The sequence below is a fragment of the Erithacus rubecula genome (assembly GCF_903797595.1).
Source record: "Erithacus rubecula genome assembly, chromosome: 3".
NCBI classification, from domain to species: domain Eukaryota; kingdom Metazoa; phylum Chordata; class Aves; order Passeriformes; family Muscicapidae; genus Erithacus; species Erithacus rubecula.
Window position 1 is genome coordinate 75427933 of NC_136689.1, and position 25721 is coordinate 75453653.

The 25721-nt window shown below is 40.7% G+C and overlaps 1 protein-coding gene across 1 annotated transcript in view; it reads left to right on the plus strand.

Moving 5' to 3' along the window:
• The window catches only part of MYO10 (myosin X), a 159469-nt gene that overhangs the window by 61524 nt on the left and 72224 nt on the right, over positions 1-25721 (plus strand). The window contains 1 exon segment of the mRNA XM_079300601.1: positions 9065-9223. Within this exon segment, the coding sequence (XP_079156727.1) occupies positions 9065-9223 (159 nt within the window).

The window sequence follows — 25721 nt, forward strand, 5'->3', positions numbered from 1 at the left end:
CAAAATGAAGTGCATGTGTGGGTTGAAAAGCAAGTTCTTGCCTTGACAGCTGGGACAGGGTAGTTCCAGAGGAACACATTTACCTGTGGGGAGGTGATGGGCAGGAGAGGGCACCGGGAGGGAAACTGGGACCATAATGGCAAGGGGCAGAGGTGTGGGGTAGGAAGGAGAGGTAGGAAGGAAATTACTGGAAGTATGGGAGGTTTTCAAGAGGTGGAGGTGGAGTTGGTGTTGGAAAGCTCTGGAGGAGAAGCATGTTTTGCTGTGTTGCCAGTGGTGTAAGACCTGCAGGAAAAGAAGGTGTGAGTGAATTGGGTCTGGGAGGTTACTGCTCGAGCCTCTGTGGGTGGTGTCTTTCAGGATGGAGGTGTTGAGAGTTGTGAGACCTTGCAGACCTCCCTGGCTGCTGCATTGCTGTGGGAGTGCACTGGATCATGCTGCCAGCAGCCAAGTGCAGTCAGTGCTGGCTGTTCTCCAGCCTGGCTCCTGGCCATGTTGGTTGTCTCCCAGCTGTTGTGAAGGTGGCCCTGGCACTGGAGCCTGCTGGGTGCTCCTGCAGGTCTGTCATCTCCTGACACCCAGCCAGGACCAGGTGAGCAAGCCATGAGCTGGAGCAAGACCTTCGGTGTCTGGCTGCATCTGAGGGGTTGGCTGCTGCCTGGCAGGAGGGGTGAAGGAAACCTAAACCCCAAATTGTCTCAGCACATGGAAATCTGCTGTGAAGACCCTCCATTTTCATGCCAAAACCTTTCTTTAGGTTTTCTTTTAATTCTCTCCCAGCCCTCTGCAGCAGCAGCCTTGCAGGGGAAGGAGCACCCCAGCCCAGTGGCTGTGGGGGGACCAGCTTGCACTGCAAGGACCTTTCATCCATTACAGCTGGTGTTGTGGCAGAGCCTCTTTGGTTTTGGCAATCATATGGTGGTGGTAAGTGCCAGAAACTTTCCTGATGGAAATCTGTGCCTGGCAGTAGCTCCCCAGGTAGCTTCTGGTCCCCCTGTGCATGAGTTCTTTCAGGTGGGACAATTCCTACAGGGTTTGGGCACCACTGGCACCCACAGGCCATGGGGGCTACTCTGGCAGCCCAGGCAGGGTCAGTTCATGTGAAGTGTTGGGTTGAGAAGAATGTAGAGGGATGAAGCCAAAAGGCTCACAGTGGCATTGCTCAAGTTTTGTTTGGAATCCCAGAGAGCATCACTGGAGTATCACCTTCTCTGGTGAGCCTTCATTTGGGACAAGGCTTGCTCTAGAGCAATGTTCCTTTAGAGCTCCAGCTCCCATGGAAACATTGTCCCTGATTTCACTGCTATGGAGTTGCACACAGGCTGCTCCTATTCTAGTTTCGGAGTCAGTCCAGCCAGCTATCTGCAGGGCTTTTTCCTTTTTTATTTTGTTCTTAGAAAATAGACCTATTAAGATTAATTGCTTTGTGTCTCAAAAAAGCTGATATAATTTGTAGGCTGCTTATTGACCATATTTGTTCCACTTCTTGATAGTGGGGCATATTACTCAAATTCCGCTTTGTTCATTCAATTGCAAATAGTCATTGTTGTTTATTTCCATGAATCACAGAATAAATACAAACTGGAAAAAGTTTCACTTGCACAGTAACTAATGTTGAGAGGAAAGCTAATGCTTTCAGTGCCTGGCATTGCCCACAGACGTGGTTTTTCATTGTGTGGAAAATGATGGATGAAGGGTGAGAGTTTTTAGTGTTCTGGTCTTCCTCCTGCAGGTACCATCAGTTTTCAGCCCTTGTCCTTTGGGATAGTTAAGGTGATGTGCACTGAAAGCAAAAGGAGTGATTGCCATTACATCTCTTTACTGGGTGCTCCTTGCAGTGACACTGATTTGGGAGTGTCTTTGGTGGGGTGTCCCAAGACAGATGGAGATTGAACCATGGGGAACAAGGGCCCAGACCTTCTGTTCTCTGCTATGAGGGGTCTGCTCTCTGTCTCATCTTGCAGTGACGTGCAGGTCAGAGCCTCCTCCCTGGGTTTCTGTGTGGCCAGACCTTGCTGCTGACTGGCTGCCTGTCAGGGAGCTGGAGTGCATTTCCTGTGTATCCCTTGGACTGCTTCACCTGGTCCAGCATTGTGGGAAAGCTTGGGCAGCTGCAGTTCTCTCACTTCTTTGTTCACAAACAGCAAGGAGCAGTTTTGCATCATGAAGAAGGTGCTGGTGACATGTGAGAGATGTTGCACATTTTCTTAGTACTGCAGTGACAGTATTTAAAAGTGGGTTTCTTAAACTATGAGCTTTGTGGTGCCTGCAGGTAAGTTGTACAAGGTCACTTGGAAAGAAAGTTAAAGATGCAGCTTTTTGTTTTTTGCTTGTAAGAATTATATGGACTGCCTAGAGGCTTAGTGTACAGTAGTGTAATCTAGGTAAAAGGAATGTGTTTAGTTCAAATTAAATTTCTTAATTGTCTCTGTATGGAAGCCAAATTGAAGGGTCGTAAGTGGTGAACCTGTAATTAGGAGCTTGTTCTTACTTGATGGCAGAGCTTGTCTATGAATGGAAATGGTTCAGAGAGTGAACTAAGCTTGAAATACCTCTCGTGGAATGGGTGTTGAGTAGGAAGTGTTGATCAGACAAGATTGTTGACAGTGGTCAGCCTGTGGAGGAACAATAAAGAGGCACAATTCAGTGGGTTGCTGAGCTCTGCTGTGGCACTCACCAGGGCTGCCATCCTGGCAGCGTGCTTCCCCTTACTGTGGAGCTTGGGAGCAGAAAGGGATATTCTGTGTAGGTGTGAGAACCTGAAAGTTGTAGTAGGAAAGGCACTTGGGGAGGTGCTGCAAGTCCTCACTGGTGCTGTCCCTGCTGGAGGCTGGGGAGAGGGAGAGGAAGGCTTCAGGGCAGGTACCAGCATTTCAGCACTTGAACCTGGGAGCAGCTACTGACACAGGTGTCCCAGGCCCCAATGAGTAAGAGAAGGGATCACTGGGAGGAAGGATTTGGAGGAGGGTTGACTGACAGGACAAAGAACAAATACTGAAAATGGCAGGAACCAAAGTGAGCAGAGGGTAAGGATAAAATGTAGGATTACCACAACTAGGCTCTGTGTTACTCAACTGATTGGGTGGGTACAATGGTGTACAGAGTGGTCATTTAGACATTTTCCATTAAGAGATCAAGATTAACATCTAAGGGGTAAGGGAGGCCAGGGAGTGCAGTGGTTCCCAGCACAAAACAGGGGGAAAATTTACAAAACAGGTGGAAAATAGACTGATTCTCAGTTGATGTGTGTATGGGACAATTGTTTGAAGAAAAGGCCAGAAAGCCACAGATAGCAGATTGGTAATATTTTTTTCCTGACATCAATAAATGTTTTAAGTAAAATTATTTCATTCTCCTCCATTGTTTCATAGGTAACAAACTTCATTGTGGAGCTTTCTGCCTACTTTGATAGAGATTCAACTGCATTACATCAAAGCAAACCTTGGCCCTAGTACATCTTGTTGTCTGAAATACTATTTTGGAACAACACAGTGGGTGTCTAAGGTCAAGTGATACAGAAAAATAGTAAATTACTGGACAAAACATTACTTGGGTTGCATTCTTGTCATGATTAGCTGAAGAATTTTACAATGTCAATAGTTCTTGTGCTTTACATTTGATCTTAAATTACTTTAGATTTATGGAGAGCATCCTTGTCCTGTATTTTAAGTATCTAATTAGACAGTAAATCTCTCCAGGAGAAAAGGGTAAAATACTGCATTTATATTTTTGTTTTTAATCTCTGGATCCTTGGGTCTGTCATGATTTATTTTTCTCCCTAGAATGCTGCATTCCACAGCTTGTAATGGCCTCCTTTTTCTGCTTGGACTCATCTATAAAGACATTTTGTAAGATTTATTGCATTCTTTTAACTTCTAAATACGAGGGAAGCACAAATGATGAACCTCAGTTCAGACCAACAGCAGAGAATGAAAAAAGAATTAATATTTTTAAGTGGATGTTTCTCTGTACAGTCCTGTGTGTTTTGCAGGGGTGTGCTCATCTCTGCTGTGGGGTCAGTGGCAACAGGCAGAAAGATGCCTCAGAAAACAGAGGACACTGGTGTTGTCAACATATGAGCCAAGTCCTCTGGAGCTGCTCTAGAGTCATGGATTTTCATGGACATCACAGTAGCTATTGGGATTAATCCTGTGGAGAGTTCACATAGGGCAGTTCATGGGACAGCAACAGGAAGGCTGTGAGCTTTACATTTTGGGTCAATTAATTTTGCTTTCTGGTGCTTGTGGACTTCCCAGATGCTGTAGCAGCTGATTTTCAATTATCACAGGAATTACTGAAAAAATTGTGGTTGTTTGCTTGTGTATTTTTACTTGGTAAACCTGTCTCTCAGATGACTTCTGTACAGTAGCTCCTTGGTTCACTTTTCCTGTCCTACTGAATTTTATATTTACCATATACATTATCCTTCTGGTTATATGGGCTTGAGCAACATAATTCAAATTGAGTGTGTGACAAAACGTCAATATTTCTGGTTTGTGTTTGGATATGAGGATTATCTTCTGTAAGGCCCTGCAGTTATAGAGTACATCTGGGGTTGATAAAAGCACTCTTGTGCAGGAAAGAGCAGCCGGGGGAGGCTGGTTGCTCCATGTGTGTTGCCCCTACCGATAAACCCTCTCAGTTTATTGGAATTGTTGGAACAAGGCTGACAACAGGGACATGTTAAGCTGGATGACCATGCCCAAGCAGGCAGTACTTGGCATCAGGCAGGCAGTACCACGTTCAGCAGGTGTTATTAATGGTGAGGCTGTGGCAGGTGACCAGCTGACAGAGTTGCTGCCCACATAGTGAGTAATGGATCACTGTGTAGAAGGGATTGTTTTAAAATGCTTGCAATATGTGAACTCTTCAGTAGGTGACCTTGCATGTTTTCAGAGAGCAGTGTCAGTAATGATCTAGCTTGTGTCAGGGCTTCCAAGGTGCATATGAGCCTACTTCTGCCTTTAAATAAAAATCTCACAGGAATCTCTCTAAAACAATGAAGGCTGTAATTCAAATACTGAGTTGTTGATCACAATCTTTTGGAGTACTTTCTGCATTCCTCCCATCCAGTATGGGTCATCAGCACCAGACCAAATCCTCCCCTGCTTGTGAAAAACACCCTGAGAGATTCAGTTGTGCATGGGCTCCATGCAAGGTGGAAATCCCAAGTGTGACTTGTAGCTTTTGCAAGAAGTGGGGATTGTGGGGTTTTTTTATGTACATAAGCACTTAGTTCAGCATTCTCTTAAACTCACCTGACTCAGCTGTTGGGAAATCTCTTGATGCCATTTAATGATCTGATTCAAGCAGGGATTTTTAAAGTTTGGCATTGGGTCACAAAATGGTACCAAAAGAGAGAAAACATGTGTACTCCTGATGTTGAGAGCCTACTTTGAGGTACTTTGCTTGTGTTAATAAATTGTATTACAAATCACATCTTTTGTTAAAACATAATTTCCATTACATCTTGAGGCTAGGGGTATTTTTTCAATGCAGAAAATAATTTTTACATTGTTTTGTGGTATTTCCCTTAAATGAAAAACTTGAAAAGCAACTCTTTGTTTTTTCCCTACTTGCTAGATTAATTGTGCATGATAGCATTAGTCCCCTGCTTTTTAGGCCACTTCTTCATTTTAATCCCTTTCTGGCATGTTCATCACAGCACTAATAAGCTGTGGTAGGGAGAGCAGGGCAGTTTGAAGGGGTCTCCTTTCTCAGTGAACTGCACTTGACTGTTGTTAGGCTGATTTGCTGGTTTGTTTTATATTTCTTAAGCGTGTTCTTTTTGTTGTTCTTTGCATTGGTCCATCCTATCTCAACCTCTAGTTTTCACATCCAGGATAACATTGAGAGTTCATATTTTGCACGCTGTTTCTTTAAGGTTTAATTTAGAGTTTTCCATGTATTCAGCATGTTTGTTATCTCGAAACGTTTATATCTAGAAAGGAAAGAAGTTTTTGCTGAATTCTCATTTAGGCTTGTCTTAAATCTTATTCTAGTTTCCTGCATATTTCACTTGACCTTCCAGAAATACTGGGAGGGTCCTTGAGGATGGATGTTCCTGCACTCTGCCAACAGGGTCCTCTTGAAGTTCAGGAGCCAACTTGGTCATCTTCCTGTTCTTTGTGCTGACCCTGCAGAGTGGCTCTGGGTTCCTATTTCCTGAGGATTTCAAGTGCTGTAATAATTCATAACGTAGTCTTCTAGTTAGTAATGATAAAGTTCAAGGTAGTTTTTCCACATCCTTATCCTAATAAAGGCGTGATTCAAGATGAAATAAAACAAAGCAGGCCTTTCAGAGCTTGGGCAACAGGGCTGCAAAAAGCCCATTTTAAGGAGATGCAGTCTGTACATGTGATCCTGCAGCCCTTTCTCATGACATCAGTCTTGTTAGATGATTTTGATCAAGTGTTGCAGTGGGTTTAAGAAATCTGAGGCATGCATGGTTCTGGCAAAAATTAAAAATAAAGGAAAAGTAGCTACCCAGTTTTCAAGAAGAGGTCCTCTGCCTTTCTTATTTGGGTGGCATCTGTTATTAGAAGTGGATGTGTTTTCTAGCTAAGTGATGCACAGTCCTATCTCTGAATCAGCTCACAGAACAATTTCCCCACCCAAACAAGAAGGCAGTGTGTGGCACAAATGGAAGTATTAGAACAACTAAACTGAAGAAGAGAAAATAGTGAGTTTGAGTTGGAAGGATGAATCTACAGAGACCATCTTCTGTAATGTTGCCACATGCAACTCATTTGTCATGTTGTTTTTCTTGGTGTTTGTCTATGAATTCTTGACATTAATAAATGTGCTGAGTGATGTGCAGGGTTGTCTGCCTACCCTACTAACCTATGTATCACTCATCAAAGGATAGGTATCACAAATATGGAGGTTATCCTCCTAGAAGTGATATTTTGCTTCCTTTCCATGTTCACGAGATGTACTCACAGGATATGTGTCATCCCCTTTTGGTTTCCTAATTCTCTCACTGAGTCTGTTTTTCTGTATCCAGGATAGTACATAGCCTCTGTTAAGTTGCTTACTTTTCTAGGATTTCCTCTCCTTATTTCCCTTTTATTTACAAATCCTTCAGCTTGTTGTATTTTTGCTCTACAGTATAGACTTTGGATTTTCCTTTATGGTTCTTCTGACTAGGAGCTGCAGTTTATAACTTTTGAGATATAATTATCTCTAATTCCATTTACAGTTTGTGTGGTCAGTCCTGGGACTGCTAATGCAGTTTTCAGCCCCAAAAGTCTTGCTATCAGTTGATGCTCTTCACATTTGTTCTGTCTATTAGATGTTCTGTCTGGACCACATGCTCCTACAAGTGGCTGCTTTGTCCATCTTGGCAGGGTCCCTCTGCCCTGTACAAATCCTTGTCCTGTCATCTTTGTGGCTCTTCACTGTGAAATAAGGCTCTGATCTCTCCATGTCTGTCTTTTCCCCTCAGCCAAGGATTATACCTAGGATGCTCTGAACCTACTGGAATTCTCTGGCAGTTTGCTCACATACTGTTGATGTCTGTGATGCCTCCCAGCTCCTGTCAGAGATTTCTTTACCAGATCTCCTTTCTTCCCCATCCTTCCTTCAGTGTGCTTTGTACTGGTACAAGCAATACCTGTTACAGTGTGATGGCCTGTGCCAACATTTGCTATGTTTAGGATACTATTTTAATGAAGAAATGTCTTCAGGCTGTACTCCTCTGTCAGCTGTGAGGATATCCAAGTACAGAGCTTCAGCGTTTGGTCTGATCTGCCTTCAGCCTCTTGCTTCTTCAGTCTCTCTCTCTCACTTGTCTCAGCAGGACAGACAACATCACTGTTTGTCTGGATGGCCTCCTGCAATGTCACTTGTTCAGTCTTTCACTGCCAGGAACATAGACAAGGTTTTATGGTGCAAAGCCTCAGAGGGGTTTCCTTCTCTTGCAGAGGTGGCCCCTCAGGCACAGCGTCACCCCCAGCCCGCAGCAGCATTCCCGCAGTGCTCGCTGGTGCCTGGCTGACAGCTATGCCTCTGCTTCTGTTGGCTTCATAAATATTATTTTAAAGGATTTCAGAAGGATTTGGGTTTTTTCTGAAGTTCCACATTAGTGCTTCCACAAAGCATTTGCATTAATTCCATGCTTTGACTTTTTAACACTGAAATTGCACCATTAGCAGGGACAAGGATTGCCTGAGGAGCATTGACTTTGCCAATGTGGGCATATGTCTGTAAGGACGAAGTGCCAAGGTGTAAATTTGCAAGAAGTGGGTTGTTGAATTCAGAATCAATTGTTTTGTAGTCTTTATTGATGTTATTAGTATTCATAAAAGTTTAACAATATTAGGGAAGTGTACATCTTCTTGCATATTTGTAGTAGCTTTACAGAAGATTTATAGAAGTGTTTTCCAACTGAGTATTTAAATTCTTTTTTAGAGCTTTTACTGTTTGTTAAGAACTGGCTTTAGAAACTAGTTCCAAAAGTCAATTAAGAAATCTGTTGTCTTATTAATTTCTAAATATCTACTGCTCACAGACTTTAGAATGCAACTCACATTAGGAGTAATGACTGTTTCCTGAATGGAGAGTTGAATGGAAACATTTAAGTGGATTTCAGATCAAACATATGAACACTTTGCAGCCTATTAGAGCATTAATTTTAATTTGCTGTTTTGCACAGTCAAACATTTCCTCCCAGAGCAATTTGAGTGTAAGTGGGTTTTACTGTAAGAGGTGGTTTATTGTTTGGTTGGTTTCGTATTTTTGGGAATGGTTATTGCTTGGTATTTTTCTCTTGATAAAGTCTAGCAGTAATCCAGTGTGAAATAAAACAGAATTTTCTCTTACACAGGAAAAGCCCTTACAGTCCTCAGTGCACTGTCAGTATGTTCCAGTTTCTAGTGACCCATGTAGGTATTTGGGGCTTCATTCAGTGTCAAAGAAGCTTTAGAGGAAGGTATCCCTGCCAGGCTATTATATTTTGGAAGCCTGCACACTGATAAGCTGGATTGGGGATATGAAAGCACCATTCTCAGGAGTTTTTGAATGTGTGCTGTGATTAATACTGTTTTTGTTTCCCCTCTCTCAGGTATTCACTTACAAACAGAGCACGATCACACACCAAAAAGTAACGCCTATGCATCAAACCAGCACAGAGAGCGTGGAAGACATGGCAGCACTTGTAGATCTCCACGAAGGCTCCATTATGCACAACTTATTCCAGCGGTATCAGCAAGATAAAATCTATGTAAGTTTTTTCTAAAATTAAGAAAAATATCCAGAGGGAATGTCTTTGAATGTGTAAGTGCTGTGTTTTGCTGTTCTGTGCTATCTCCTCTCCTAATGCTTTCCAGTTCCTTGTGCATCCACATAGAGCTGAAGCATGCCTCATATAGTGACATCTCACCCACAGTGATGGAAGGAGAAGGTAGCTCAGGCTGGACACAGTCCCTTAGAAATCTTAGAAAACTGGCATCCTATGTACACTGCTGCACTTCCAGTGACAGGGCTGTGTAAAGGACTCGTTTTCCTCTTCTCCTTTAGACTCTCTGCCTCAACAACATGTGCTGTGTGTGTCAACACAGAGGATGTGGTGAACTTAGTCTGTCACTGTCATTTGAGATCCTGTTAGGCCAAGATCCAATTCTGATCAGCTTCCCCTCTTGTACTGTAGTAGAAAGGTTATTATGGAAGAAGGATGTTATTGTCGAGCTAAGCATTTGTGCTGTTAAATAAAGGTAGTTGGAGTTTGGGGTCTATGAGTACAGACAGCTGTTTATCAGTTTCCAAAACTAGGAATTAATCCACACAGAATTCCTTTTCTTAACTCTGTAATGAAGATTTTTGTAATTAGATTTACGTGCTCCTTCAATCCTTTCATTAATCTTGAACTAACTAGATACAAATCTTTCCTGAATCTGGAACTGCACTAAACATGAGAAAGATACAAGGATTATTGGCAAGTGCTACAGGTTGCAAAATTGCACTTTTCAGTGTTTGGCCATTTTGGTTTGGGTTTTTTAACTAATAATTCAGAACTTCATCACATGTCTGGGCCCTTGATTTGACCATATACATGCTTTATTTCAAGCTTCATCTACTGAGTTTGGCTTCTTATTTTTAAATAGTAACATATCTAAGTGGGAAAAAAGCCCTTTTGCTGTGTTTAAGATTTGATAAAAAAGCAAAAAAGGGCATAGTGAAATAATATTCCTCTGCACATTACCGTAAAAGTGGCTAGTATGGGGAATCCTCAATAATGAGACAATTCTCTTTACATAAGTGTTTATGTATATTTTTTCTCAAGACAAATTAACTGCTTTACCTTTAAGAAAAATCAGTAAGTAAAAAAAGAATAACATAAATGAACAATCATTCATGTGTGACGAAAAAGCATATGGTACTCAGTGTGAGTCAAAATTGCAAAATATTGTTTCATGGTCTGTGCTCACATAGAGGACACGCCCCCTTTTAAAAAACCATGAGGATAGGAGTGTGATTTTTTTTTTTTTTGTTTTTTTTTTTGATGAGGCATAGAAGAGCTTTGTTGTGAAGAGACATGTCCTAGCTTCGTTCTTGGCTTGTCAAGGCAAGTTTAGGGTGTTCTGATCCTTGGTGCACTTAGTGTGGTGTACGTTTCTAGACAAACAGGTTTCTGTGCTGTTAATGATGACAGATCTGCAGTTGCTACTGACTATGCATTGTCACTTCAGTTTTGACAATTTAACTGCTTGCTCTTTTGAATCCCCCTGAAAAAATTATTGAAGAGGTGGTTGGAAAGCAACCTTGTGTTTTGAAATGTATATGAAAGGCTCTCTGTTGGTCTATATGTGCAACCAGGACCTGACTGTAGAAGCATCTTCTTTTCTCCAGCCTCATTGGTACCCCACTCCTACTGCAGCAATAGGAGCATTTTAGCTGGAAAAGGCTTCAGGAACAAAAATATCCCAAAAAGCAGATTGGATGTCTTGAGTAATTTCATGAAAGTTCATAAATATAGGAGCATGTATTTTATAAGGGGATGTTTTGTCATTGCAAAAGTAGGTCTGTCATTTTAAGCCAAAATTTCTTCACTGTATTGAGCTATTCAATTATACTTCAATGTTTAAAAAAAAAAAAAAAAAAAAGACTGAGAATGCATTAAGCTTACCTTTATGGAAGGTTACTTTGCAGTTGATCATTCAAACTTGCTCAATCATTCTGCTTTGGGACTGAACTAGTTCTAGTATAGGACAGTAAAAGCCATCGGAATTTATGCCAGGAGCAATCAAAACTTTCCAAATTATACATTTGCCTTCTCCATTGACCAGGAATTGCTTAATCATTGTAGTTCACACATTGTCTCATTTCTGCCTCATCACCTTGGCTGTATCTGCCCTTGGTGCATTAGGGATAAATTGGGAAGGCATGTACCACTCTCCACTGTGGGCTTAGGGGCTGATGATCCCATTGAAAGACTTCCTGCCCTCCCCTGATAAAAAACACCAAGTAATTGCTGTGTTCTGGCTTTTAGCTTGCAGATCCCTTTTTACTTTTTTTCTGTGCACCTTGTCTACATCCGGAGGAGGGGGAAGAGATAGGCAAAGGTGTATGCTCTCATTTTTTGAGTCTGTGCTTGTAGTATAACAAATATATTACTGTGGTTCTTGAGCATGGCAGCTTTTTGTTAGTTCTCTCAATGGCATTGAGACCAGAAAGCACCTTTTTACCTTAACAAAGAATACACTTAGTTGGGATTTAAGTTTTGGGGATTACTTGTTCACACACACATAAAAATCAAATCAAGTGCAGTATACTTACCTGTAGTGTAAAGTGTAAATAATTTCAAAAGTATGGAAGAAACAATTAAAGGGAATTTTAAACAGTTACTTGAACCAGAAAGACAATTATTTATGCAGATCTTTCGCTGTTAATTTGTGTGTTTTTCTGTATTTGAAGAGCTGTTTCTCCAGCAAGGAGCATTTAAATAAATATCTTCAGATGTCTGAGCTCAATTTAATCTTCTGTTATTTATTAACATTTTTGTCTCACATACTCATACCCGTGTTCCTAAACTTTTCACTACTTCCTAATTCATGCTACAAAGTTATTTTCTATGGCTGCCAAGTTTTGTCAAACATGTCTGTTACTTTATTTGCAGCTGCCAACAACTGCAGTTATAAAGGGTCAGCAGAGGATTTTCTATATTTCCTGATACCTCCTGGGGAGGGAAGAATATTGACTTTGATTATGTTCATACTGTGAATGATGACTCAGATTATGTTCATACTGTGAATGGTGCCTGGCTCTGAACATAATGAATTGAGGCTCTCAGCTGAATCTGTGCTGTTTGCAAGAAGGTGAATGACAAGACATTGTTCTTGTCTATGTGCAACTGTCCTTTTGTATCAGTGGCAAGTATGTTATCATCTTGTGATATGTTTTTTGTGAATTTCCATGAAAGAGTGTGTGCTTTCCTTTTTGGCCTGTGAGAAGCCAAAGTCTTTTCTTGATTCTTCCAGGCAGGCTGGTACTGTCTGGTATTTTTTTCAGGCTTTGTGATAGTACTGCGTTTATCTGAAAGTTTGGTTCTGTGTTATCACCAAGTTTGTTGTCAGGAAAGGACAAAATTTAGGGGGGAAGTGATCATAGGGCTCATGGGCTTTCATTACTACTTCATCTCCCATTTTGTTCTTATTGGGAACAACAGTGGGTGATCCAGCTGTGGACAGCAGCATACAAGATTTAATGCTCATCTTTGAATGCTCAGATTGGTTTGCATGCTAGACTAGTATGTGGCAAAATATGGAAAGATAAACACTAGTGCTAAAAATGGAAGGTGTCCACATTTGAAAGCAGAGCCTTTTGTGAAGGTACTTGGGGGATTTGGTCACCTCTGAAGCGAGGCCATGACAGGGCACATGATGTGGAGAGGGCAAGGACTGTGGCAGCCACTCTTGTTGATATTCAAAGGCAAATTGTTCCCAAGCTGTTGATTCTGGTTTACTTTTAGTTAAGTACACACTGCAGAGCAGACTGGCTCAGCCTTGGAGGGAATGCCATAAACCACACAGCATGGATTATGCTGTGAGTCTCACAAATTACAGTGTTTGGGCTGGTTCTGGGAGGAGTTGCAGTTGTCTTGTCTATGCCAGTGGTTGGTTATTGATGCAGGTGAGCAAATTTTGGAAGGCAGAGCGGAGGATGAGAGAGCAGCTTTTGCTGAGGTGAGAGGCAGGTTGGTAATAACTCCAGTATATATTGTGCAGGTCAGTGCAGAGGCTTTCAATGTCATATCCACCCTCATTTGCTTGTTTGAGCAAATAAACAAGTTTCAAACCACTTTTCATTAGCTTTTTCCTTTTGAATTAAATGTTAGGTAGGCACGTTCCCCTTTGAAGTGATGATGATGGTTTGACACGTGCCTGTCCTGTTTAGGTGGAGGATGTGCCTCATGCCCAGAGCAGCATTCTGCTTGGGCTGCAGAGTGACAATCCCTCAGTCACCCTCCCCTGACTGGGGGGAGAGTGACCTCCAGGTTGTCCAACAGTTGGGTGTGGCATCCAGGAAGGGTGAGGGACAACACAACCTATTTTTGCTCACTCTCAAATTAGGATTGCAGCTCGCCCTCTGGTAATTATAACCATCTGTTATGTTTGCTTGCATATGTATGAAAAGTTCTGTACCAGCCACGTCGACATGTAGTGCTGTACCAGCCACATCCACATCAGAGGGAGGATGATGGTAATTAGGAGCTCAGTTTTCATGGCTAGCTTCCCTTCTCTCTTCAGCTGAAGCAACAAACATTGAATAACTTGGATGAAAAAGCACCATCTATCCAATTTTTCAAAAAGGTGTTAAACTGGAAAAGTTGTCTCTTCCCTGACAAGGTTGATGCAGAGCTCCTAGCCACTTCATTGTACTGAATTGCTCAGTTCTATCTGTTCTCAAAAGGTATTTTCAGTTATTTATGCATTGATTTTTAAATCTATTAGTGTTTATTTACTTAAGCAGCATGTTAGTAATTAGATAATTTATCTCCCTCGAAGTTGTGAGGGCTCCCAGAGGCAACTAGTTGATGTTTGTGCAGCATTAATCAATAAGCACCCCAGGGTTTTTTTCAAATTCTGTTTACAGACCCAGACACTTTAGTATCTAGGTCAGTTGCTCTCTGTGACTTGTTTTTCTGGGTTTTTGCATGTTTGGTTTTTTTCCAAGTACAATAAAATTCCTTTTGGATCCAGTGCAGTTGCTCTGTACCGTGTTAGGATGATCAGCAGGAAGTGGATTGCTGCATGTTACAGTGACAAAATAGTGGGGCACACTGAAATCATGGTTGATGCAATACAGACAGACATAATTCATACACTTTGATAGAATTCCTGCTCAGGCGTCCTCTAACATGGGCACAAGTTGAAGGTAAAGGCAGAGAAACAAAGAAAGATCAGTAGAAGCAAATGGAATCATAGAATCACTGAGCTAGGAAAGGACCTCCAATGTCTTCAAGGCCAACCTTTGACTGAATGCCACCATAAATACCACTAAACCATATTCTTGAAGTGTTTACTAATAAAGACAAAACCTCATGACTGGTTTCTTAAATGGAAAAAGTTGGACATGCTCCATGCAGAAACTGAACCTAAAAAGAATGTATATGATAAACTCCTACAATGCCCTGGGCCACTCAACACAACAGCCTTGGTCTTTGGCCTGTCATGTGCCTTGTTATAAATAATTGTGGGCCATGGACTTAAAAATACCCTGACAATGGTGCACAGAAACTGTCATTAATTAGTACCATAAAACATGTATATAAATACAGTACATGCACCTAGAACAATTACACCAGCCCCTAGAACTGCATTTATCCTGGTATGGTCTGCAATCCACCTGTGGTTGCATGGTTTCTCTCCAGAGGCATCCAGTGCTGTAGAGCAGTCCCAGCTAACTGGTTTGCAGGATCTGCTCTGTGGTCACTGAGGAAACTGCTGTTTATTTAAGTAAAGAAATCTTAAAAGCGTGCTGTTGAATCAGTGTTTTTCACACCTTCCTGTGCTACTGAGAAGATGGGGAAAATTCTTGCCACCAGCTCTTTCCATGGAAGTGTGGAGAGCAGAGAATGCTCTTGCTAAGAAAGACATGAGCATGACAAATGTCTATACATAGCTGCTTACCTCCATAATTAGAATGTTATGCTTGCACACATCAGATAATGTTTTCGAAATGTGGTTCAAAGTGAGTTCCTGTCTCCAAGCATTAATTACAGCTTCCATTTCACATCTGTTACAAGAGAGCAGCAGACAAAGATCTATAAAAACACAGCAGGCTTTTAATTGGAAATCTAGTGAAATTTATTGTTGGTAATTGTTATTTCTAAAGACTGGTCAGTTATATAGATCAAGAATTGTCTACCACAGGCAAATTATCATTATTTTTTATTTGATTTTTTTAAAATATGTGTTAGTGGACAAACATAGATAGATAATGATATCAGAAGTAAACAAATGCTATCAGTTGGTTAACCAACCTTGCTTCTGGCTTCCTCCATTCTGCATGACTTGTGGAACTGCTAATAGTTATAATAACAACAACAGTAAAGAGTGTTTCTCTGGGCTTTGTCCTCAACTGAAAGTACTGGGGATTTTAAAGGTGCATGTTTTTAGATCTCAGGAAGTATTTCAGCCTGAGCTGTTGTGATCAATATGGTACCATTAAAAGAAGTGAAAGGTGTGTGTCACTGGGTACACTGCCATGTATGTCACAGCTACACAAACACTTTACTATGTGTGCAGTGGCTGCATGTGTGCAATGCCTACACCAACATAGTTATAGTTATAGTTATAGTTATAGTTATAGTTATAGTTATAGTTATAGTTATAGTTATAGTTATAGTTATAGTTATAGTTATAGTTATAGTTATAGTTATATCTATATCCATATCCATATCTATATCTATATCTATATCTATATCTATATCTATATCTATATCTATATCTATATCTATATCTATATCTATATTTATTTTTGTTTGCGGTATATTAGGTGTTGTTAGTAACCTGCTGGGTGTATACACACTGCAGTAAGGATCTTACCTGCTAGCATCAGTGGGCTACTTTAGTGAAATGGAGAGGGCAGAGTTTTATTAAAACATGAAAACTTGCATTTTCTATTCTGGTCTGTACTCGTTTTTTTTCTCAGCTGGTTAGTTGGTTGGTTGAGGAATAAATAATAGATGAACTGGCAACAGGGTCAATTTCTGTTGACTTCCATGAGATTTCTATTTGTAATACAAAAGCTCTAAGCTATGCCTGATAGCAACTTCATATAGAAAACTGCAAAGCAGAAATCCATCATCATGTGCCAGTTTCATCATTGATGATGGTATGTATTGCTGATGTCTTCCCAGATTTGAAGGCCAGTATTCATGTTGTTTTCTCCATACCTTTATTGCATGTCACTGCTAAGTCTATGGCCCAAGAATAGAAAATAGACCAACATGCAGAATCAAAAGAAAAATCACCAGTCATTTGCAGAAATGCCCACAGCAGCTTAGTGCTGTTCAGTCAGAGCTTTTGCAAACGGTCTGAATGCTTCTGCACACGCTGTTGCCTCACTTGGAGGTAAGCTTTGGCTCCTTTCTGTAAGGTCTGTTGTTCCCAGTCCAGCAAAGTCATTGAAGTGAGGGCAGGAATTTGGGCTCCAAAACTTAGGGCACTTACCTGTCATGAGCACATGTTCTCTTTACATGAGTTAGGCTTTTACTGTAAAGAGAGCTGTGCAAAATTTACTGCTTGTGCTGTCTTATGCACGTGTTCCAGCAGTTTAATGCTAGAAACAACCCATTTAAGTTGGGAGTGAATTAACTTACTTTTATAGCTATTGTTTATCTGTGTAAATGGATTATTGATTCATAGCCAGGCTGTTATTTTTATTTGAAAAGAGGTGGTCTCTTTCTCACAAGCGGTCTCAGCTTTTTCCCTTTGATGTTTGTCAGTCTCTCCTTTTAAAAGCAAATGGAATCCAAAGGTTCCATTTAGCAGATTTTTGACAGTTAGTTCCATTTGCCATCTCCGTTGTGATTTCTCGACTCACGGCTATTTGGCAGCAGTTCAGTGCCATCCAGCTAACTACCTGGCATAGAGTTAGATTTCAGTTATGCTGGCTTTTGATTTCTCTTTTCATGCTCTGTTAAAGAGTAATTCCTACTCTTCCTGCTTTTCTCCTAAAAAAGCCCTTTCTTTAGAAGAGGTCTTCAAATATTACAGAGCCACGGAAGTTATGGAAATCTGGATATCAGTATGTAAAATACTTGCAGGCAGAATTAAACATATCTGTGAAGCTTTATATAAAAATATTTTGCCAGTGTTCTAGAGACACTGCTCTTTGCTTCATTGTTTTATCAGCATTTTTGTTTTCCTTTGTGTATATTTTCTCTGAAAAACCCCTTCATCTCCCTAGTATGAATGTATAGGAAGGAAGACCATTTTTTTCTTTTCCTTGCTGGAGGGTAAATTAGACCTTCAGACAGTTTTGAAAGACTCATTTGAGCATTGTGCAATAACAAAGCAGGAGGAGGAACCAGTATGTGGCCACAGGCCATTTGAAATGAAGTGATAAGCCATGGGGTCTCTGCTTTTTGTGAGGCCTTTTTTGATAGCCAGAGCTTGCCTGGTTAAAATTGTGCACAGATTGCTACAGTCTCATGTGCAAACTTATTTTCACATGCTGTATTGCAGCCCATGAAAATAACAAAAATCAATGTCTTGTTCTGATCAATCATGTTTGTGTTCAGGAGGTCACCACCTCTATGTGCTTGGCAATGGTGAAGAGAGAAATTCTTCATTAATTGTTTGTATGAAAACTGTACAAAAGATCATTATTCTGACCCAGTAGATAGAACTGCTGCATGGTTGAGATTGTGTTGTGTTACTCAGCAAAAAAGTACAGTAAAAACAAAGAGACTTGGTGCTTTTTATACAGAAGAAAAACTGCCAGAAACCTGTGAATATCTTAAAGAAGGAAAAATGTCTGTCTGACATCTGTATTATTATCTGCTGGTTTGGTTTTCACCTTTGGCTGTAACAGTGCTCTTTTATCAACCTTTCTTTATATTGGTTTCATACTTCTAACTGGGTTGGTTTTTGTGTGGATTTAGGATAACTGTTGTAGTGTTTCCTTGAGTAATCCCCATCCACAATCTGTCCTGTAGGAGAAATGAAGAGAAAAAGAAGATGAGATTAAGCTGTGAGTATATCTCAACAGGTGGAGAGGTCTTCACCATCTCTGAGCCTTCTGTGGAATCAGAAAAGTGTCTGTCTCTATGCAGTTTTGGGTATTTACATTGACGACTAAGGTGACCAAAACCTAGTTTTAACCCTTAATAAACAGACCTAGACAGTTTCATTCTGCTTCCTAGGACAAGGACTCAATGAATGTGCAAGATTGAAACTGAAGGGAGTGGAAGGATTCCCTTAGCATAGAAGTTAGGGTAGCTGGGTTACAAAGTATGCAACTTCTTTTGTGAAGAGATAGCACAGCCTTTGCCCTTGGAGGGGCTTGGGAACAGGATTGTGTTGCTTAATACTGTTGCACTAAGGGAAGCTTAAAGTCACATTAGCTGGATTGAAGGGTCAACATAACAGACAAGGCTGCATCAAAGCGGGTGTCCTGTTGCCCAACAGTTGTCTGTGATCATCTGAAATCACGTTTTAAAATAATCCAAAACTATTCCAAAATGTTCTTGTGAACTGTGCTGGTGGAATGAAGCATAAAGGCTGGGTTTGAAAAGGCCTGTTATGCCTTGGATCCAATCTGTGCTCAGCACTGAAGGAGAAAAGGCCAGCAGGGAAGTGGTTGGTAGGAGAGGCTGCAGTTTCCATCATGGACTGAAGGACATGGTTTGAAACTGCAGCTGAGCAGTGTGAGAAGACACTTTCCAAGAACACTTGCAAGGAGAACATGTTGAAGGTGGGTCTTGGCTGTAGGTAGCTGAAATTTCTAGTGACATTCCATGTCCTCCTTCTGGTTCCCTCCTAAAGATCCTCTCCTGTGGGTGCTAACTCTTGTATTTGTAGTGTGGCCTGTGTATTTACAAACAGCTCATTTTGCCATCAATCCTTCAGCTGACCCTAAGAAGAAAAAAGGACAATTTGGGGGTCATAATGTTGAGTGAATGACAAGGAACACAGATATAGAGAAAAGCAAAACTGATGTAAATTTGGGTGGTTGGAAGTTCACCATGAGTCACCAGACATGGTGAGGACTGCAGGAGCCCAAGCATGTAAAGATGATTATAGAGTATGGCATTTCCATCTCAGAAATGGCTTGACTGGTCAAAAACATTTAAAACATGTAGTTTTAAAAAGCATTTAAAATTGTAGTTTAGTACTTCACTTTGATTATGGTTTTTAAGAAAGAAGCTTTGCTTCAGACATGAGACAACTGGATTCTGTCCCACTGAAATTAGCATGGGACTAGCTGAAAGACAGGGCATAGTTACCACAGTGAGGATAAATCTAGGTCCTACCATGAATGAGGGCATTAATTACCATCCTCTTTATGGCATACCATCGCCCCTCTTTCTGCTTCCCCTAAAAAGCACACCAAAATGTGACCCAGCCATCTTTCTCTCCTTTCTGCTGATGTGTACGTGGTAGATGTTTGTCTTTGCCACAGAATAAACTCAGCCCTGGTTACCTGAGAGAGCTCTGAACCACAAAGGTCATGTGTGGAACAAGCTCGTCTGTTCCCAGGTTTTTCATCCTGACAACCTTAAAATTTGGTGTTGAAAACAACAAAGTTTGATGGCTATTTTGTGGTCTTTTAAAAGTTGCCTGCCACTTCATGTTCTGTGAAAACACTGGTTTTGTTATTTGGTAATGTTCCTGTACTGTGATGATGTAAAGGTAAATGAGATGCAGAGGTTGTGTGGAATGGTGATAAAAATCTTTTCACATACCTTCTGTAAAAGTAACATAAAAGTGGCTTTCAGGTAAACTAGTTGTACTGCAGCTCAATTTGAAATTTCCCAAATATTAAGGGTAAACCCAGAAAGTAATACTTGTGGAATAAATTGGCTGGTTGATACCAATACCCCATTTAAAAAAAAATTCTTTTACATTTCAGACACAGAATGAATTCCTTAAGAGACTCCAAGAAAGTCAAGAGTTGTGATCCAGAAACATATTTTTGAGGCATCAGTAAACACGCTTTTCTTTCTGTAATGAAATAGACTTTTCATGTTCCAAAGCAGAAAGGCTTGAAAGTACTCTTAAAAGAGTTGGACCAAGTCCTGTTTCTTGATGTTAATGTATACATCTGTAGCAAAATATCTTAATTTCTGTATTTGATCTATACCAGCATCTCCACTTCCAAGCTGTGAAGGATATTTTGATTTTTGGTGGTAGTAAAGAAATCCAGTGATAGAAGGAAATAGAGTAATGCAGTCTTTCTTATGCCTGTTTTAATAGTGCAAGCAGTTTTGGTTTCTGTTGAGATTGTTGATCAAGATTTAGTTCAGGATCAGTGCATAATGCACTTCAACAGAGTTCTCCAGTCTCCTTCTGCCTTCTCTCTCCCACTGTCCCTGTAGCATGAGATATGGAAAGCCTAAAAGAAGTGTTTGTCCTTCCTTGCTTCCCCCTTTTTATTTATTTATTTATGAAAGCAGGAAGACTGGGATGTCTCAGATGCTAGAAGTCTGTGAAATACAGAATGACACCTTGATGTAAAGGGTGAAAGGTTCTTGAGAAAAGCAATGTAGAATAAAATGTAATGACCTTACATGGGAAAAGTGAGCTTGGGTGGAATACAGATACCATAAAGGATCCTCAGAAACAGGAAAGTTATTGTGGAGGAGTTTTGACATAAAAGGGAAGAAGTGGAAGGTGTATGGTTGCTGGATATGGAGAAAACCTGAAAGGATATACCCCAAAATTCTAAAAAGCATCTGTGAAGGGGAAAAGATGAAAAGCAGGGTGGCTCTGGTGTATTCAGTATGTTTGGTTTGTAGGACTAATGAAGTAGTCTTCCATTAGGGCAGTTTTCTTTTTCAATATAGAGAGTCTGAAAAGAAAGAGGGGGAAATTTCTTCTAGTTTTTATCTCTTTTAGTCTGAAAGCCTTTTCTACATGGGAAGGTAAGACATTTCAAACTGTATTTAGTTCATACATTGCAAACTTTTTTCTTGTAATTCTAAGTGTAAAATACACTAAAGTGAATTTGGATCAATAAAACCTTGTATGTCATTTGGAATTGTTTGGCATCAAACTAAAATAAACTGATTGTGTCTTTATTTAAAAAAACCCAAACACCCTCTCAAGGTTAGACAGGGCTACTCTGACTATGTTAAGTTTTGCTAGAGTATTTCTGTCGGTATCAGCAATCTTTATGAGCTCTTGTTAAAGAACAAATTGTTTTTCAGTGTTTGGAGAACTGTGGGATGATTTCAAGACAGGCTCAGAGCTAATTGTTATCAGAAGGCAACAAGCAAAACAAAAAGCATTCAAAGAACCAATGAAAAATCTCTTCCCTTTTGAAGTACATCTTTTATTTTGTCTTGCCTTACTAAGGGTCTAGCTTAGAAGATAGGATTGGAACTTCTAGTTTTCAAGGTTCTTGTGGAGGATCAGCATAGAGTCTTGTTTTTCCTTTTTGCTTTAAGGGGGAGCAGGATTATCTGTGGCTTATGAATGAAAGTGTTTTAGGAGATGAATTAACAATGTAAAATTCTGGTAAAAGTTTGAAAGTGCAAAAGGAACCCAAACTTTAATACAGTAATCAAAGTGCTGCATTATGATTCAGGCTGAGTAACTCAACTTCCATTTATTCTTTGGTTTAAATAAATATATTAGCTGTGATCTGATAACAAGTTGTTGCTGGTTTAGTCTGTACCAAAGTAGTTCAAGAATTTGTGTGTGGTTCTGTCTGAAGCATCGAGTCAGTCATATAACAGGGAATAGTAAACTGCCCTTAAATCCTGCCATGGATTTAAGGGGGTCAGGCTTCTAACAGGAGTTCTCACAGTATATCACTGAAAATGCTCTCAAACTATTTCAACTGGAAATCTTCAGAACTCCCCTGTCTGCTTGCTAGTGCTCTGGCAGCCTGTCTCCCATTCATAGCTGCTTTGGAATGCATTCGTTAAAATAAGTAATTATTGACTTCCAGAATCAGATTAGAAACTGCAAAGAACAAAAAGAAAATTTAGATTACAATCTTACAAGTGCAGTGGAAGTGTCATTCGTAAATGAAAATACCTTTTCTGAAATTTCACCTGCTTTGTGATGTTGGCATAATATATTAATTTAGAAATCCTGCTTCTGATTGCTAACCCATTTAATTTGCCATATGATGATGTCTGGTGCAGAAATAGTGTTCAGGAGACAACACAGTTCCACTGAGCAGTCCTTCATTTTTTGTGTATTTTTACACTGGTTTAACCTGCTGCTAAGATGTATGCATTTGCCAAACCAGAAGGTGTGCCCTGCAATAAATGGGTTGTTGTGTGGCTGCTCAGGGTCTCCAGGGGAGGGCAAGTGAAGGAGCCTACAAGAAAGATTGAGAGGGACTTTTTACAGGGGCATGTACTGGCAGAACAAGAATGAATGGCTTCAGACTGAAAGAGGGTGTGTTTAGGTTAGATATTAGGAAGAAATTCTTCACTGTGAGAGTGGGGTCACTAGAACTATTTGCCTAGAGAAGTTGTGGATGCCCCATCTCTGGAAGTGTTAAAGGCTACATTGGTTGAGGCATTGAGCAATCTGTTCTAGTGGAAGATGTCCCTGCCCACAACGGGGGTGTTGGAACTACCTGAGCTTTGCTCTTCTGCCAACCCAGGTCATCCTGTGATTCTATGGAATTGGGAGGTGGTAACATTCTTCATGGGAGTACATGTGTCCTTCCTCCCTTCCCCAAGTCCCTAACTTTGTGGCTCTTAGAGCTGCCAGGGTAGGGTCTAGGACCTACCACTTAGAAGATACTGCTACTAGTGAGACCTTGTGATAGATACTGGATAGGATAAGTAGTAAGCCTGGAAGTGATGTAATAAATTATTGTTGCAGCAGTGGATCTTACTGCAGTGGAGTATCCCAGAGGCAATTTACAAAGACTTCTGGAAGACTTGTCTTTTAACATGAACTTTAAAAATAATTGGAATAGTTTTAGATAGTAGTGCTGTTTCAATCCATTGATACTTTCTGAACTACCTTGGGTGAAGGCAGAACTTTTGCTTGGGCCAGCTAACTCCTTAGTCCATGCAGATTAAGCTGGTTTTTGCTACCCCTGGGTTGGACTGTGACACCTGGTAGGTGATAAATGTGGTACGCTGTGTCTATGAAAAATAAACTTTTTTTTTGTGATCTTGCCTTGGGATGAAGAAGGTTTTTTTTTGAAGTCCTGAGTTTGTTCTGTCATGTGCAATTATAATTTGGTAGCATGCATTTAACTTGTGCTGCAAAGAGGTAGTACACACTTAAAGCACCAGAAGACTGGAACCACAAAGCTGCACCTTTGTCAGTAGATGTTGTGGTTCTTCACATTTTTGCTGAAAGAAAAAAGATAGACAAGGAATTTTTTAAATAACAATATGTCCTAATCATCACTCCATGAGGTGATCTAAAAATTGTTTTCAATTCACCAGTATGATTCCTGCTGTCACCAGGTTTCTTTTATTGCCATAATACACCGCTGATTTCTTTATTGTACCTTATTGAATTCCAGGGCAATGAAGCCAATTTGCTTTATTTAATAATTTTTATAGTCCACAGTAATGATTAATAATCTGGAAGTCTTTCTGTCATTTTAAAAAAATTGTGCTTAAGTCATGTGAAAGACTGCCCCATCTTAAATGAGTGTATGCAGTAGTAGACTGCTGTCACCTCTTCTGATATTTACTGTATAGAAGAGAAACAAGAAAAGTCACAATGTAGCCCATGGTGATGCAGTTTTGTCAGTGCTTTTAAGTGGAGATATTGTTCTGTCAGGTACTTAATCTTGCAGAAGCTGTAGAGTGATTATTTACTTATGAAGCTAGATGGTATCATGTTTCATGGGGATTTTTTTATTTACATCTTTGCCATGGCATCTGTTGTGATGGCGTGCCTCAAGTTACTCTTTCCCAAAGACTTCAGACAGACTTTAATAAGGGAAGGAGGAAGATCTGTAGCAGTCTCTTTTATTGGTCATACTTGCACTGCAGTCATGTAATTAAAAAAAGAAGCCTCTTAAAATTTTTCCCTGTGTAATCTGTGCTGAAATATGTATGAAACAGAGGAAGTCTGTTTTCAGTGCCTTCCTTGTTACTTATTACTTATTTAAGAATCCAAGAGGGGATGATCCCAGGAAATTAAGCTATTGTCTCAGTGCTGTAATTGCCCTGTGATACGATCTCATGTTGAAATGGTATCTCTCCTCTAGATGAAATCTTCTGAGCTGTTGCACAGCATGGGAGGGTGGGGGGTGATGTTATAAAACACACAGATTGGAAATTCACCACTCTGTAGAAGGTACTAGAGTTACACTGAGGAGGGATATTCCCCTTACTGCAAATAAAGTTGTCATGATTTCAAGGACACCACTGCAGTTCCCTTAGCAAAAGCTCAAAGCAGCAATTTGTGTCGGGCCTGATGGAGGGTGAACAGGTGGATAATGGGGACTGTAACAGCAGGGTAACAGTGAGAAAGGAGAGCTGATACACAGCCATAATTGCATGTTAATTAAGGAGAAAAAGAGGGAGGCAGGTAGATGCAGGCTGTAAGTGCTGCAGAAGAGACTGATAGAGGGGAAAGGAAAAGTATGGGGGAGCTGATGGTCCCTTTGTCTTAGTGAATGCTGTGTGGTGGCTAGGAGAAGAAAGCTGCAGGAGGAGCACATGGGGCTGCCTTTCGGTGGTTTGCAAGATGCTGCTCCCCTTTTAAATCCATCTCTGCTTAGGGTGCTGTAGAGATAAGAGAGCCCCAATCCAGTTGTCAGCTTCACAGCTGGTTCCTGTCAGCAACAAGAGACTGCTGGTGAGGCATCTGTCTGTACATGGGGCTGTGGTACAGGGCTGGAGGCTGCCCAGCCTGGCTCCTCACCAGTCCAGAGCAGGGCTGCTGAAGCCAGGTGTCAGCTTCCTGCCTGTGACCGCAGCAAGGGCGTTTAGCAGAAGGAAATTGGTATTGCAGCAGTAACACTGCACATGCCACAGAGTGTATCAATTAATTTCACATGCCCCAGAAACTCTGGAGATAGCATGCTTAATATTATCTCCTACCTCAATGTGATTTTATTAGAAAAATATATTGAAGTGGATAGAGGGTGAGGGAGAAATTGAACAGCATTGTGAACAGACTGTTGCAAATGATCAGGTTACCACAGCCTAATGAGTTAAGGCAATGGGAATGGGCATAAGCTGCTACCTGGGTGGTTTTAACTGATGTGCTGTCTAATTGCAATGGGATAGAAATTAATGACTTGCCAGCTGCTGTTCTGTATCCAACTAATATTAAAAATGTTATGGAAATCTAGTGTTTTTGGAGCATCTGCCGCTTCACACGCTTTTCTTAGAGCTTGCTATATCTAAATATAATGATCCTAGTGCCTACCATAATGCCTGATACTTCTGTTTTGAAAGTGAGTAGCAGAGAAGGACTTGAATATACAGACTTTTCCACCACTACTTTGGGCTCAGTCAGGTTTTAGTAAGTTCAGCAAGTCCCTAAGGACACATGAGAAGCAGCTGTGGGCCAGTGCTGATAGGCATTAACCATGCAGCTGTAAGCAGCATT